This window comes from Mauremys mutica, chromosome 3 (genome assembly GCF_020497125.1).
Source record: "Mauremys mutica isolate MM-2020 ecotype Southern chromosome 3, ASM2049712v1, whole genome shotgun sequence".
Taxonomy (NCBI): domain Eukaryota; kingdom Metazoa; phylum Chordata; order Testudines; family Geoemydidae; genus Mauremys; species Mauremys mutica.
In genome coordinates this window covers 95714146-95731742 of record NC_059074.1, presented here as the reverse complement: position 1 = coordinate 95731742, position 17597 = coordinate 95714146, and the positions used below count along the sequence as shown (strand labels likewise).

Below are 17597 nucleotides of genomic sequence, written 5' to 3'. Positions count from 1 at the left end.
CTCACTCCATGCACGCACCTTGTAAAGGGGAGAGTTATCTCACCCTTGGGAAGCAACTGTGCAGCAAGAACTGCTTGGGGGCATCACAAGTCTTTAAATGACACACGCACTTGATTCACATAGAAAATGGGAATGGGTAGGACCAGAGGAAGACCATGTAACACAGCCGCCTTCCTTTGAATCCATGAGCTTTGCATTTCCTATTTACAGCTTCAGCATATAAAGTATCACAATCCTCCAGTCTTGGACCATATATAATACTCATATACCCCCTCACTCCCCCAAATAGGTTTTAAATAAATAAGGAGCACCGTTTTTCAAAAAGCATTATGCTTTTCTATGTGAGACTTTTAATCTCTGTTGTTTTATATGGTTGAAATAATCAAAATAGATTTTTTTAAAGCATTAGATGTTACCAAGGGTGGCCAAGAATCAGTCAGAGTACAACAGAGACTTAGAGTGTAGATATAGGGACTGCTATTGGGACTGGTCCTTGTCTAGGGAGTTTGGGGTGTCATGCCATAAACTTCCTTGCCCAACCCAGACATGTCCTCCTCAGGGCTAGTAACAATGTGGCCCATAATTTATCAACCCATCCCAATATAAAGGGGAAGGAGTCATTTCTAGAGTAAAAACTTCACTACGTTTAAGGTACCAGCTATAGAGCCTAGAACAACTTAGTGCTCAAGCCCAGGCTGCACATTATAGGCCTGGTTCTCTGCTCCATTGAAGCTCCTTAATGTCACTCCAACAGCTAAAGGGGCTGAATAGAGAGAGTTGAAGAGATCACCTGGAATTTTCCTGGCAAAGGAGGAAGTCCTACTTTATATAAAGCTGACGGAGCAGAGCTATACCATCTCTGTCACATCCCCTGGTATATGGACGTGCCAGGAGCAAGGGAGTGGTTGAAGAGCACTCTCTGCTCTGGCTATCCCATTGGCTATAGCAGGGGTAGGCAACCTACGGCACGCGTGCTGAAGGCGGCACGCAAACTGATTTTCAGTGGCACTCGCACTGCCTGGGTCCTGGCCACTGGTCCAGGGGGCTCTGTATTTTAATTTAATTTTAAATCAAGCTTCTTAAACATTTAAAAAACCTTATTTACTTTACATACAATAGTATAGTTATATATTACAGACTTATAGAGAGAGACCTTCTAAAAATGTTCAAATTTATTACTGGCACGCGAAACCTTAAATTAGAGTGAATAAATGAAGACTCGGCACATCACTTCTGAAATAAATGATCTGGAGAAAGGGGTAAACAGTGAGGTGGCAAAGTTTGCAGATGATACTAAACTGCTCAAGATAGTTAAGACCAAAGCAGATGGTGAAGAACTTCAAAAAGATCTCACAAAACTAAGTGACTGGGCAACAAAATGGCAAATGAAATTTAATGTGGATAAATGTAAAGTAATGCACATTGGAAAAAATAACCCCAACTATACATACAACATGATGGGGGCTAATTTAGCTACAACGAGTCAGGAAAAAGATCTTGGAGTCATCGTGGATAGTTCTCTGAAGATGTCCACGCAGTGTGCAGAGGCGGTCAAAAAAGCAAACAGGATGTTAGGAATCATTAAAAGGGATAGAGAATAAGACTGAGAACATATTATTGCCCTTATATAAATCCATGGTACGCCCACATCTCGAATACTGTGTACAGATGTGGTCTCCTCACCTCAAAAAAGGTATTCTAGCACTAGAAAAGGTTCAGAAAAGGGCAACTAAAATGATTAGGGGTTTAGAGAGGGTCCCATACGAGGAAAGATTAAAGAGGCTAGGACTCTTCAGCTTGGAAAAGAGAAGACTAAGGGGGGATATGATAGAGGTATATAAAATCATGAGTGATGTTGAGAAAGTGGATAAGGAAAAGTTATTTACTTATTCCCATAATACAAGAACTAGGGGTCACCAAATGAAATTAATAGGCAGCAGGTTTAAAACAAATAAAAGGAAGTTCTTCTTCACGCAGCGCACAGTCAACTTGTGGAACTCCTTACCTGAGGAGGTTGTGAAGGCTAGGACTATAACAATGTTTAAAAGGGGACTGGATAAATTCATGGTGGCTAAGTCCATAAATGGCTATTAGCTAGGATGGGTAAGGAATGGTGTCCCTAGCCTCTGTTCGTCAGAGGATGGAGATGGATGGCAGGAGAGAGATCACTTGATCATTGCCTGTTAGAGTCACTCCCTCTGGGGCACCTGGCATTGGCCACTGTCGGTAGACAGATACTGGGCTACATGGACCTTTGGTCTGACCCGGTACCGCCGTTCTTATGTTATGTTCTAAGTTTGCTGACCCCTGGGTTATAGAGATCCATAGGCACTCCAAGCATAAAAGCTAGAGCAGCAGCCCTGACGACCTGAGAATACCAAAGGCAAAAAGGTGTCTTAGAGTAACTTTGTCCACACCCAGCCTGGGAGTGGAGGAACAGAGAATCAAGGCCTATGCCTTTCAAGGCCGGCTCCAGGCCCCAGCACGCCAAGCGCATGCTTGGGGCGGCATGCCATGGCGGGTGCTCCGCCAGTCGCGCGGCAGGCGGCTCCGGTGGACCTCCCGCAGGCGTGCCTGCGGATGCTCCACCGGAGCTGCGGGACCAGCGGACCCTCCGCAGGCACGTCTGCAGGAGGTCCACCGGAGCCGCGGGACCAGCGACCGCCAGAGCACCCCCCACGGCGTGCCGCCGTGCTTGGGGCGGCGAAATTGCTAGAGCCGCCCCTGATGCCTTTGATCTTTTATTTGTGAAAAGTTTTTAGACTTGATAACTACAGACTAAATTTTACTTGTAGGGGGGAAAAATCAGTGGGACTCCTTGCATAGACACAAAGCAAGCAGAAACTGCCCTATAATCTGTCATCTAATCTTTAGTAACATTTCAGTTAAAGGGAGGGGGAAAAGTCAAACTAAGAACTGACCTTGAACTAACCAACTTGTGCATGAGTGAGGTCTAAAGAATATGTTTGGTCAAAAGCAATCTATGGCGCTACTGTTTGAAAAGACATGTCTGCCAGAGTACAAACAATTTTTCAGACTTCATTTTATACAAAAATAATATTGTTACCTAGCATAGGAGTAGGACATTTGGCTAAGGGGAGGACAACTAACAACAGTTGACCATTTATTCAATCTTCTCATGCCATGAGTCTGCATAGGGCTTAAAATCTCTACCTCACAAAACAGGCAGCCCCAATGTAATAATTAAGTTGCAGTGGTGGTGAGGGTGAAGGACAAATACAGTTATTCTTGACAACACAATTAGAATTTCCATTAAAGCTGTTTTGTTTTTTCCTGTCTATCCTAAGTGTAGGGTGGCCAACTTTCTAATATCTGAAAATTAGACTCCCTAACCCGCCTCTTCCCTCAAGGCCCTGCCCCACCCCTTCCCCTTGGTCCCACACTCCACTCACTCCTCGCCTGCCTCCCTCACTGCTTTCTTCCTTTAACTCCAGTCTGAGCAGCCCCAAGGGACTGGCCCTGCTGGAGCTGGGGTTGGCACCTGGCTGTGCAGGTCAGAAGGGTGCCGTGGCTGCACAGGAGCAGCCAGGCAGCCCCACTGGCGAGCTAGGGCGTGGCCCTCTTGCCCAGCAGCCCCCAGCCTCCCTCAGTGCGGCCTATGCAGCAGCCCCCTTCCTCATCTGCTCGAGCCCTCTCTGCCCTGAGAGCGCGGCTGGGGGAAGAACCAGCTGGCAGGGCAGCTCATGTTCCTTCCCTCCCAGGGAACGTTCCAAGCCTGCTTGTATGGGAAGATCTTGGTAGATGAGCAAAATGCCAGGACCACTACCAATAACTGGAATATCAATTATCATACTTATTGCAAAAAGCAGCTAAATCAGTAGGTCTTCGTAAGCCACTGCAAAGCCCTTAGCATAACTAAACAAGCAGCTGGGCAGGGGGAGGGGGGGGCGGTTTGACCCTCTGTCCTTCCTGATAAGATCTCTGTTGAAATTGCTGAGGTATGTGTTTTAGAAAAAACAGGAAGCTTATCCATATCTGCCCTCTGGTATGCATGTTTGTCAGGGCCCTCAAAACATGTAGGCGCTGGGGGGGGGGGGGGGGAACAAAAAAAAAAAAAACCACACACCACATCTCTCTAATAGATGGGGTAAGAAAAACCTCGCTTAACCTTTGAAATTGCTTGCTTAACAAGTTCTTTTTTTGATTGACATGTTATTGTTACACTAACTCGAATAAATAAGGAGAGAAAGTATAGGGTAGTTGGACTCTTCAGAAACACTTCATAGACACATCTTAGGGTCCCGAGTGGCAGCTGAAAGACAGGCCAATTGGACAGCTGTTGTACCACTCGAAGACCACTCCAGACTTCGGTAATTATTGATTTTTGGGGGTGTTTTACACACACATCCAAAACAGGTTAGTAAGTGCTTAAGACTAAATAAAGTGGAGCTTTAAGTGAAAGCACTCTTGTGGTGTACTGATTGTGCCAACCACCTATCAGATGGCCTGTCTCCATTGATTTATTTCTTGCCACTGCCTCACCAAGAGTAATTGTTACCAAGAGCTTTGGATGGTTAAAACCATGGTAACAGACTGGGAGTCCCTTACCCAGCTCACTATGGACCCCTGCACTCTGTCCTCAGCTGCAGCCCTGCAAACCACACTCCTCAAAGGAGCTGCTCGCGCCCTGAGCTGGTGCGTGTGCACGTGCTGCCACAGGAGCTACCACTTCAGGGCTGGGCAACAGGCTGTAACTCACACACCCCCTTCCCCAGACACACCCGCAGTAACTGGGCTTTTAGTGTCCAGTTAGTATATCTGACCAGACACTGCCAGGTTCCCTTTTCAACCTGACTTTCTGGTTGAAAACCGGACATCTGGCAACCCTAAGTATCCTGGAATCCCTTTATCCTATTGGACATTGTATGATTTAACCCTCTAAACTGCAAAGAATGAGGCAAACACTAGTGAATAACGCACTGACTTCCAAGGCTGGTTTTGTGTTATTGATCCCAGAACTATTTTTATCTTGCACACTAATACATTCTCTTACTCTGAAACAGATCAAAGGTTCACTGGTCTTTTAAAAATCTCATTGTTTAATCCCCACCCTATCAGTTTCTCATTTGCCATTACATGGGATCCAAGTTATTCAAGAAGCTTGGGAATTAATCAGCAATTCTAGGCACATGAGATTAAATCCTGCCCTACTGAAGTCAATGCAAAAACTCCTGCTGAATTCAACAGGCCAGGAGTTCACTCATGGAATGCAACAAAGTGTTAGAATCTGCATGTTCCAAATTAACTTCTCGTTTTTCCAGTAAGTTTAGTGGGCACCGGATCATAAATAACTCATAAGAATTCCTTCCTCTTGCCATTGCAGAAACAGCAAAATGAAACATTGGCAAGAATCAGCACCACTAGGGAAGAAACCAGATTCTGTGAAGGGGTAACTGAGCAAGTGTTTCTAGAAAGAAGAAACTAAACCATACTGGTTTAAAACTAATTGGATTATGCATTTATTGATTGGACAGTGAAACTTCGAATTCAATTGCTTGCCACCCAAAACCAAAACTCTGGGTGCATCAGTTCACCCCACTAATACTATTAAACAGTTTAAGATTAAGCCAAAACCAGTATCTTATCTTACTTACAGATACTTAGACATTAATGCTTACCATACAGACTAACACCAAATTGATTACATACATTCCATCAAAGTCTTTTTGACTAAAATTCTCTCTCTAACTGAACAAGCGGAAATTAACTAAATCTTCGAGGCTCTATGTAAGCACTAATCCTTTGCATACTGTTGAAATGCAGACAACATTATACACTCTATTAGAGGAAAGCAAAGTGTGTTTTAAACCATTCATTATTAAAAGGAAACCATCGATTTGAAATCTCAGTTAAAAAAAAGGCTAAAAACAGTTTCAGATATAAAACCTACTGAAGTTGTTCAACTACCACCATGATTGGGGACTTGTAAGTAACTAGCAGAAAGGCTTAGGGATTTGTAGTGGGACTTTCAAAGCACTTAAAGTAGGTAAGTCTGCCTAATCCCCATTCACTTCACTGAGTGTTAGGTGTGTTTTTGAAAATCCCACTATTTGATGCCTTTTGAAAATGGAGCTTAGGTTCATAAGTCACTGAGCTGCTTTTGCATATATTACCCCATTGTTTTCCTAAGGTTAAGCATGTGCAGAAGTGTGTGCTAGGTTAGGACCACAGAGAGAGAAGATATAGTCCCTCTGATCATTTTTGGGGTTATAGAATCACATTTATCTTATGTTTTTCTCTCCTCTGTTGTTACATGGGAGATACACAACCAGAGGACGCTGATGACCAACAAAATTATGTTCCCCCTGAATAGTCTATTAGCTTTCCGACTGACTTCAGTAGGAGCACTCGTACAAGTAAGATTACTCATGTGCCTACGTGTTTGCAGAAGCAGGCCCTAAGTGTCCACATTTTTTCTGAAACTCAGACTCTGATGTACGTTACTGAACTTCCTTAAAACAAAACAAAAAAACAACACATTCTGACAGAAACTCCTGATCCCATGGAAAATTCTGGGGGCAGGTCTGTTGTAATTTTGGAATGTGAAGTGGACCTGTGGTACATTTTTAGTTTCAGATTGTTACAGGAATAGAGAGTCATTTTTATGTGTACTATAGAAATGCCTGAAGGCCTCAGTTAGGATCAGGGCCCCTCTGTACTAGCCAATGCACAAATGCAAAGTAAGAGACACTCCATGCCCTGAAAACCTTACCCTCTAAAAAAAAAAAAGACAACAAAGAAAGAGTTAGGAGTGGAATACAACATACAAGCAAAGTGGTAAGTGTGATGAAAAGCACACAAGGTAGTGGGCATGTGTGATCCATCCCCAAGACCAGCAACATACAAGGCAAGGGGGAATAAAAAACCAAAACCAAAAAACAACGCATATTTTTATATAATCGGATATATGCACACACACATTATAGATCTTCTTTTGTTTGTTTAAATAAATACACATCAGGCATACCTGACAGCCACTCATTCTATTAACTGATCTCTTGTAGGCATCAAGAAAGAAGTGGGCCCTGAGGAAGGATTTGAAGGAGAGGCAAGCTGTCCTTACCGACCAACACAGGGAGAACACATGTATAAGGAGAGTGTGGCTAAAGCACCGAGATAACTGGGAGGGATGTGTACTATTGGGCTTGTGTGTCAAGATTAGTATCATTGGTGAAGTGGAGGGTAGGAGAGAGCTCTACAGGAACCTGAAGCTAAAGGAGGGAGAGGAGATTGTCAAAGGCAAAGGAATAAATGGCAGCTGCATCCAACTCCCACTGAAGTTACTTTCAGTGGTAGCTGGGAGCCTAAAAGCTCTTTGTGCTTTAGGGTACGTCTTCACTGGCAACGTTAAAGCACTGCCATGGCAGCGCTTTAACATAGCTTGTGTAGTCATGGTAGCTCTCTCCCAGCGCTCTAAAAAACCACCTCCATGAGGGGAATAGCTCCTGCACTATCTACACTGGCACTTCACAGCGCTGAAACTTGCAGCGCTCAGGGGGGTGTTTTTTCACACCCTTGAGTGAGAAAGTTGCAGCGCTGTAAAGTGTCAGTGTAGACAAGCCCTTAGGAAAAAAACTCTCTTCCAGGAAACTTGATCTTAATTTAATTATAGCCTTAGAATCTCCCCAAATTCTCCAGACTTTTTCTAAATGCAATGCTCAAGTGTTTTCCCTTTAAACATAATTACATGCCACTAGAATGCCGTGAGCAATTTAAAACAGTCTTAAAACAGCCCAGCTGACCTAGATACTGTAATTCTAGTGACGACAGAACAACTTTCAATTTGTCTTTGTGTACTTGAATTAAGGGTCTCATCCTGTGTGGTGGGTTCTGAGTGCCCTCAATTCCCACTGACATCAATGAGAGTGAAGGGTGCTCAGGACCTCATAGGATGAGACTCTTGGGGAACTCATTATTCGCAGATAACTACAAGGAGTTTTCTTTAATTTTCCCCCTTCTCTCTCTTTCAGTCTGCTCTGCCACATGCAAATCAATGCATCCAAGAGCTACAGTGTGCGAGCTGAGACACATTTTCTTTAAACATTAAATAACGTCTACCCCATCTGCATGTCCTGAGCTGGATATACAAATATAATTAACAGTCATACGTAAGCTTCCTTTCTATTATTTACAGGTGTACAAATTCACTATAGGAGCAACATGTAGCTAACATTTCAGAGACATTAGATCTTCCCATAGCCTTAACAGCCCAACTGGGCAGAAACAATCACTTGGTTTTTATTCCTTCAGGAAATCACAAGTCAGCGAACAGAATGAATCAAACAAAAGTCTCAGTGGCTTTGTTTAAAAAAAAAATCAGAGAAGGTCATGGAGGATAGGACAATCAATTACTACTAGCCAAGATGGTTAGGAATGGAACCCCATGCTTGGGGTGTCTCTAAACCACCAACTGCCAGAAGCTGGAGCAGGATGGCAGGGAATGGATCATTTATAATTGCCCTGTTCTGTTCATTCCCTCTGAAGCACCTGGCACTGGCTACGGTCAGGTGAGAGGATACTGGGTTAGCTGGATCACCGGGCTGACCCTGTATGGCTGTTCTTATGACTATTAATTGCAATTTAAATATTTTTACTGCATAGTGGAGAAAGACTAGTCTCTGCTAAGAATTGTCCTTTGAATTACATCATCTAGTCCTGTATCAGCGTCTCATAATTGCCAGTACCAGATGCTCCAGAGGATGATTCAATTACAGAAGAACTTTCCTATGACCCTGCCAACTGTTAGTGTCTACTCATGCACTGAAGCTTTAAGGTTTTTGTCTCTTCCAAAATGTTTGGCTTATTAAAATCCCTAGAATTGGAACTTTTATTGTTTTGAATTTCCCACCTTCTGGTTTCACTGATTGTCCCTTTCTTATTGTATTATGAGAGAGTGAATAGAAGTTCACAATTTACCTTCTCTTTATCCTTTTTTACTGTGAATACTTTTCTCACAATCCCTCTTATTTGTCTCCTCTCTGAAGTAAACAACCCCAATTCTTTCAATCTTGCTCCATATGAAGGTTTTTCCATGCTTCTAATTGGCTGCCCCTCATCTATTTCTTCTGTATCATACAGCAGACACCATGGAAGGCTGCACTCAGATTGGATTTAAGCCTGATGTTGACTCTTTCTAACCTCACCAAAACTAAATCAATAGTGACATGTAATTTCATCCAGTTCAGGCTCCCCCAACGTCCTTCAGCCATTTATTTATTTATTTGGCGCAAATTCTTTTCACAATACTGTAAGAAGTTGTGTTGTCATGACGTTGCAATCACCATCAGTGTCATTTTCTCTAAGAATCATGTAATCAGTTCTTTTCAGTAAGTGTGTCACAGGCCGGCTGGCCCTTCCACAGAGAGCGAGAGAGCGAGCGAGCGAGGTCTCAGCCCACCTGTGACACAGCTGATTTGCCTCCCCAGGTGGAAAGAATGAATCAAGTCACATGACAGTCAGTCATGTGATTAAACCAGGCCTCTGAGGGTTAGAAAAACAGAAGCTTGTGAATAACTAAAGTGAGGCACTGCAGAGTGGAGTTGCAGGAAGAGAGACTCTTTTGCAGTGGTCCCTCAGGGAGGGCGTCATGGCTGGGTAGAAAGACCCAGCTGAAAGTTTCGTCTTCCATTTGGGGAGTGGCAAAGGCGGCAGGCCAGGCCTTATGTCTTTTCCTGTGAACAGAGAACGAGCCAATACCTGAGGGAGGAGGAGTTGGGCCCAGCTTTAAGGGGTGGGAGGATGGAAGACCTTTGATGTTTGTTCTGGAACTTTGTTTTAACACACCATACACTTCAAGAAGAGTGGTTGTTACTGGACTTATGAAAGCCTTTTGTGCATCAGGAGTTGTGTATTGAGGAGCCTGGAAGAGGGGAAACAGAGGCAGGGTTCTTTCATTCACTGTATGTGCTGCAAATTTAAGACTAAATGACACATGGCTCTTGTTTGTTAAAATAGCACACCCACTAATTTTACCTCTGCCGTCAATAGATAGATTATTTTTGGAAAACTAATCGACAGAATGAATCACCTTGCACTATTCTAGTCTAGAATAATTAAATAAAGGAAATATAATGTTCTTGTGACATCTGCACTTGATCCTGCTAATAACTTCCAAATTCAGGAGGTATAAATATTAATATCCAGGGGATCAAAAAGCATTACCTTGGCTAGCTCAATCTTTAATTCTTCTCTCTCTTCTTCAGAAATCATGCTTGTGAAATCAATATCAGTGACAGTTTCTTCGTCTGTCTCATGCAATGGCTGTGTTTCCAGCAGACCTTTGAAAGTAAGAAAGTAACAGTCAATAAAACTCTTACAATACATTTTACTGAGTGGTGGCGGGGAGGGGGCAGAGGGTGGCCAACTGTACGAAACCTAAATAAAGGCCTAACTTTTGTTACATGCACTAGAGTTATCCAGGTCTTTCTGATACAGCCCATTTGGAGTCCTCTTCTTTTTGCTTTTGTAAACCTATTGCAAATGATAGATTATCATAGAATCATAAAAATGCAGGGCTGGAAAGGACCTCAAGAGGTCATCTAGTCCATCTCCCTGCCTGAGGCAGGGTTAAATATGCCTAGGCCATCCCTGACTGGTTTGTGTCTAACCTGTTCTGGTGTTTGTCTAAACCTGCAGCATCCCTTCTCAGGAGCGCCAGGACAGGCCCTTCTCTCTGCCTTGTCAGCCCCTTTCTGAGCTGTCTGGCTTCCTTTTAAGCTCCATCTCCACCTGGAGCATGCTCTGCAGATGTGGCTGGGCCCAAAATTGTTCTTTAACCCCTTCAGTCCTAGTGTGAGGCTTAAAAACCCCATCACACCAACCTAGATCTCCCTTGCTGTAAACTAAGCTGATTACTTCTTGCACCACCCTTGATGGACATGGAGAACAACAGTATTTTGTTGCACTGTTTTTGTATAATATTGACATGAAGGCACCAACAAGATCAAAAAAAATAAAATCTCACTGGATGCAGCATACAACACTACTGCATCATGATATAGTATAGAAGAAAAGAACATGAAAAACCTAGCCTTTTCTTCAAATTAAAAAAATAAATCTGTTAATAAATATGGATCATTGCTGTGTGATGTCCACAACAAGGATGACAATATAACTTCTGGTCAATATAGCACTATGTTATACAGTAGATCAATATACACTTTACATTTTTCACGTGTCTTGTTCGAGGTGTTTCAGAGCCTCTCCTACTAACGGAGTACTGCTACTAGGGAAGTGTACCTCAGGGATTGATTTCACTGTTAAAAAGGTGTGTTTTTTTACCTCAGCTGACTTATGCACATGAGCTATCCCAAGATAATAAAAAAAAATAGCGAAGACAAAGCATTTTAGTTTTACCATGAGGTAAACTTACCATGCTCAGTTCTCTACTGGCCGAAAGTTACTAGGATTGGGGGGAAATCAGTAGACATGATACTAAAATCAAGATAAGGCTTTCGACACAGTCCCACAGGACATTCTCAAACAAAATAGGGAAATGTGGTCTAGATGAGATTACTAGATAGGTGGGTGTACAACCTGTTGAAAGATCAAACAGTAGTTCTCAATGGTTTTCTGTCACACAGAGGATATATCTAGTGGAGTTCCACAGGGGATCAGATTTAATATTTTCATTAATGACTGGGATAACGGCGTGGAGAGTATGCTTATAAAATTTGCAGGTGACACCAAGATGGGAGTGGTTGCAAGCATCTTGACAAATTGGTCTGAAATTAACAAGATGAAATTCAGTAAAGACAAGGACAAAGTTCTACACTTAGGAAAGGAAAAATATCAAATGCACAACTACAAAATGGGGAATAACTGACCAGATGGTAGTACTGCTTCAAAGAATCTAGGGGTTATAGTGAATCACAAATTGAACGAGTCAATGATGTGATGCAGTTGCAAAAATAAACTAACTAACTAACTAAATAATAATGCTTATATCCTGAGATGTATGAAGAGGAGCATTATATGGATTACACTGGAGGTAATTGTCCCTTCTAGCCCTACATGTCTATGATTCTAGATCCCCATCTGAGATTTACCTGATGGTGAAACTGAAGTGCCTTGTCTTCATTGTGTCATTACCTAAGGAGAGCGCACATGGGTCATTTACTCTGAGGTAAACATCACTGCTTTTTTAGCAGTGAAGACAAGCCCTAAGATGATGCTATATGGAGGTTTCAGAATGCTGGTAAGTCTGAAGTACAAGCAACAGGTATGGGGAGTGGAATAGTTCAGAAGCTTGGAGCAGAGTATACTTGCGGTTATTCTTGATAGCTTAAATTTACTGTGCTGTCACACTGAGGCCCTGATCTTACAAACACTGATGCACATGCTTAATCTTACTATCGTGTTGTCCCATTTAAATCAATGACAGTATTCATTGTACTTAAGTGCATGCTTAACTGCATCCAGGATCAAGGCCATGATTTGTCTCTTATGTTCAGATGCTCTGGAGATCAGCAGCATCATGTATTATTCACAGGGCCAGCTCCAGGCAACAGCTAAGGAAGCTGATGCTTGGGGCAGCCAATACAAAGGGGCAGCACTCCATCCACTATTGGAGCGGTCCGTCCGGGTCTTCTGCGGGAATTCAGCGGCAGGTCCCTCAGTACCTCTCATCCTCTTTGAGCTGCCGCCGAAGAGGAAGAGAGGTAGTGAAGTACCTGCCGTCAAAGAATGGAGCCAATTGGCTTCCTCCCACCCCCACTTGGGGGGGAGGGGCAGAAAACCTGGAGCTCGCCCTGATTATTCAATAAGCACTAACAGGAAAGGGAGTTTTACAAATGGCATCTAGTGACTGTCAGAAGAAAGTTGGTGGCTTAAATAACTGGTGGATGCTTCCTATTCTTGGTTGCAAGGAAAATGTGGACCTTTACCAGACTCCTCCTCCCCTAGCCTCTCCTTTCCTGTGGATTGCCTAGGGTGCCTGGCTCATAACGTTCATGTATTAAACTTTGCTATACAACAAAACTGGTTCTTATCAATTTCAAACTGCAGTCCACAGGGTTCTGAATACCAAGCACGAACCAAACCATAGTTTTGACGACTTCACTCTGGTGCCGCTTGGCAAAGCAATGAGTTGCAATAGAACCACTGACCTGTCTGGTGGCATTCTCAGGAACAGAGCATTGTGTTGATTCATGTTTGGAAGCTTACCTTTGTAACCATATGGGTCAAACTTTTAAATAAAAATAAAAGCTTAAATTATGCAGAAATTGATCATTTAGATACTAAGCTTTTCCGAGCAAGCTAGCATGATGTGATAAGTGAATTTTTAAAGCCCTGACAAAAGAAAAACATTTTACACAAACTGCAGGAAAAAAAATAATTTGAAAATTATTTATTAGCCAGAAGAGCCAATTATTGTTTCTAATTTATTCTGAAATTTTAAACAGTCTTACTAACAGCCTTTTCATAGCACCAATCCATGCTTCAGAAATGAAAGAAAAAATTACAGACTCCAGCAGGGGAAAAAAAAAAAGACTGTTTAAGGGTCTCGGCTTTGTCCTTCAAATACTCCATCAACCAGTATGTCAAAACAGCCGTCACCGTAAATTTCTACTTTAGACACTGAAGCCTTAATAAATACAATCCACAACTACATGTATCCAGTGCAACTTCTGACCAGAAAACAAAACAAAAACAAACAAACAAACAAAAAACCACCACACCTCTGGGTCAGCTATAGCCTAAAGAAAAAATGCTTTACAATGTGCATCACTCAGCTGCCACAGAGACATAGCTACGTCTGAACAGAATTCAGCACAGTTCGACGACGATAAAATGAACTCTGGGGCCAGCCAGAGGCTGATCTGGTCCCTAATCTAAGATACAGCATCCAGAGAAAAGGTGGTAAGGGTATGTCTACACTACGAAATTAGGTCAATTTTATAGAAGTCAATTTTTTAGAATTCGATTTTATACAGTCTATTGCGTATGTTCACACTAAGCGCATTAAGTCAGTGGAGTGCGTCCTAACTACTGCGGCTAGCATCGACTTACAGAGTGGTGCACTGTGGGTAGCTATCCCACAGCCCATTGGAATTCTGGGTTAAGCTCCCAATGCCTGATGGGGCAAAAACTTTGTCACGGGTGGTTTTGGGTACATGTCATCAGGCCCCCCTCCCTCCCTCCTTCCGTGAAAGCAACTGCAGACAATTGTTTAACGCCTTTTTTTCCGGGGTCCCGTCCGCTGGACCCGCTCAGCCCACTGCCTGCCTAGATGATCGGAACCCCAGGCAGGCAGCGAGCTGAGTGGGGCCAATGGACGGAGCCCGCTGCCAGTCTGGGGCTCTGTCCGCTGGCTCCTGCCAGCTGGGGTCCTGCTCAGCCAGCAGACCTCGGTGAGGTCGATCAAGGTGCCTGGACAGACATGGCTATCCTCCTCTTAGAGCACCAAATGGGAGTGACTCCAGGTCATTCTCTTCCTTAAATTTCGTCTCATGGAGATTCAGTCCTCCCTGGAGTATCATGCGAGCTGGAGGCTTCTGCCTCAGGCTGCTTTCCCAGCTGGCATTACTGCGCGGTTGCACCTACCCCAGCCTGCTCCTTGCTCCCATGGCTCATGATGCCTGGACAGTAGTAAGGAGCAGTTCAACTTGTGGAATGACAAATCCAGAATGAAGGATTGCACTCTATGGGCCACGTTAAGATTATTTCAGAGTGCTAGATAGCATTTAGTCGCTATAAAAGGGGCGGGGGGAAATTTTCATGAAGCCTAACAAAAACGTTAATTTATCAGAGCAGCTGAAAGAGTAAGGAACCCAGGCATATAACTTAGAGAGAGCTTCCATATTATTTAACTCATAACGGATATAATTCAAAGTAAAATTTCACAGTGCGGTCTGTTCTAAGACTGAAAATGCAAGAGGGGAGTCAGAAGAAGAACAGTGACCTGTTTCCGCCTGGTTTCGAACTGGGGATGTTTCACGTTCGGTGAACGTTATCACCACTACACTCACTCCTTGTAAGAATCAAGCAGAATTGCAGCCTCAGCCTTCTGAGGAAGGCAGGGACTGGTCTGCCCCTACTCGCTGGAGATGCCTCCTACCTTAAAGAGGGTGGGCGTGGGATCAGTGCTGTAATTTCCTCCCTGCACTGGCTAGCTGCATAAGGGCTAGTATTGGGAGCAGAACCGGCTCTAGGCACCAGCAAACCAAGCAAGTGCTTGGGGCAGCATAATTCCAGGGGTGGCACTCCAGCCACTTTTGGGGGGGAGGGGGGAGCTTTGGTAGTTGTACTCTCAGAGGTGGGTTTTTTTAATTTTGGGCTTGAGGCAGCAAAAAACCTAGAGCCGGCCCCGATTGGGAGTGTAGCCTCTGTGCGCTCAGTGCTCCAGGAGGCATTCTGTCTTCTTAAGGCAGAACATGCCTTAGTGCTTCTTACAGCCCCTTCTCTAGGCTGTTCCTAAGCAGCACAATCTAGCCCTCATTTGGAAATAGCTTTAGAAATATCATTGCTTAGCAGTTCTCAAATTATGGTTTGTGGAACACTTGTTTGTAGTCCCTGGCCAACTTGCTGGTCACAGTATGCAAGCGCTGGTCTTCCTTTGCAGCTATAAAGTCACATTAAAAAATTAAAATACTTTCCTAATATTGTTTTCCTATGGAAGAAATTGCTGCAGATGCCGGAGGGCTGTTATTCCATCCCTAATGGAAGATAGCTTGTGCAATAACAAACAACAGAAAGTATCAGAGGGGTAGCCGTGTTAGTCTGGATCTGTAAAAGCAGCAAAGAATCCTGTGGCACCTTATAGACTAACAGACGTTTTGCAGCATGAGCTTTCGTGGGTGAATACCCACTGACTTGCATCTGAAGAAGTGGGTATTCACCCACGAAAGCTCATGCTGCAAAACGTCTGTTAGTCTATAAGGTGCCACAGGACTCTTTGCTGCTGAAACAACAGAAAATACTCCATGACATGACCTCTATGCTAAGATGCGATGTGCACTCAAAGAGTTTGCCCATCTTGCCACAGATAAATCAAGTGGCAGTTCAGTGGGTAAAAGCAGCACAATTCCAGCTGTAGTAAAGAGCACATATTACCTATGAAAAACAATTACCAGACTTCAACGCAAGGTCTAACCCTCCAACCAAAACCATTTTCTGAAATATCCAGTTTACATATTAGTCAGGCTTGGACTTCAACATTTTATGCAATCACTTCTAGCTCTCTGCCCAGTATAATATTCTTGGCTGCCTGAAGGAACAAAGATGGCTTTGCTTTTTAAATTGTAGGTATAATAATACAAAGCAATTGTTGTGAAACATTGTAACAGTTCAAAGCCAACAGAGGTTTCTTTCCACTATATCAGTGGTTTGAGCATTGGCCTGCTAAACCCAGGGTTGTGAGTTCAATCCTTGAGGGGGCCACTTAGGGATCTGGGGCAAAAATCAGTACTTGGTTCTGCTCATGAAGGCAGGGGGCTGGACTTGATGACCTTCCAAGGTCCCTTCCAGTTCTAGGTGATAGGTATAGGTATATCAATAGTGAAAGTAACAACAGTATTGTACCATTCATTGTGCTATTAATCATTCTTCACAACTTCCAGACCTAAAGGGTCAGGGAAAAAGAAAAAAAACAAAACCATGTCACAAATGGAAGGGTCATTTTCTTTTCTATAGCCAGTAACAGCAAAGATGAAGTGAATGATGGGAAATGAGAAAATAGGTGCCATTTTGCTACAAGATAGATTTGCTCTCTGCAAATCAGCTTGTTTCTTTAAGTGACAGATCAGCATGATTTGTATAAAACAAATTAAGAACTAAAGAAAAGAATCAAATTAGACTAGAGCTGTATGAATGTAGGGGGAGCTAGGAGCTAAAATAGGGAAAACAATCAGGGGAGGAGTTCTAACCCCAAAATGTACAGATGGCTGAGGGTGTGGCCCAAAATGACTCAAACTGATGTAACTCTATTGACCTCCATGGGAAGTAAGCACGTGCATTGTGCTTAAGTAAAGTTTCTATTAATAGAATCTGACACCTTTCACCCAGTACTCCCCAATTCTTTACTAGTAAAATGCCCAGGATTTTGTCAGCTATGCTGAGAGAATGAAGTGAATTAATGGAAATATGAGTGATGTAAGAGTCCATAGTAGTCATTAAACATTCAGAACATGTAGGATACTGGAGGAACATAACCCATCAGTACCTCTACACAGGAGTGGGGCCCAAACCATATTCATGGAATCATCTCCCGTGGAACGCATGTTTTTCGTATTTTGGAGCACATCTGTGTTTGCCATTGGCAACATATGTTGTTACAGAACTGTCAGTAAGAGGCTAGGCTTTCCAGAGTGACCAAAAGACTAGCTCACCCAACCTCAACTTGGAATGGACCACTTTATCAGGATACGAGACTTGTGATCCCCTGATTTATGTGGAAGTTCTCTGGGGAAGTGCCATTGGGTGGAGCGAACTGGAATCACAACCATAAAAATAAAGGCACATGTACAAGGCGGCATGATCTTTCTGGGCCACCACAACACCAAGAATAAGGTCACAAAGGTAACTACAGGCTATGCCAGCCAAGTGACTGAGGAAGCCCACTGGCCAGAATAAGGTAC

General features: G+C 43.3%; 1 protein-coding gene across 3 annotated transcripts in view; it reads right to left on the bottom strand.

Annotated features, from left to right (window-relative positions):
- The window catches only part of TPD52L1 (TPD52 like 1), a 76858-nt gene that overhangs the window by 43025 nt on the left and 16236 nt on the right, over window positions 1-17597 (bottom strand). For all 3 annotated transcript variants that reach the window (XM_045009857.1, XM_045009859.1, XM_045009858.1), the window contains exon 2: window positions 10183-10298. In XM_045009857.1, coding sequence (XP_044865792.1) covers window positions 10183-10298 — 116 coding nt within the window. The remainder of the gene's footprint in view (window positions 1-10182; window positions 10299-17597) is intronic.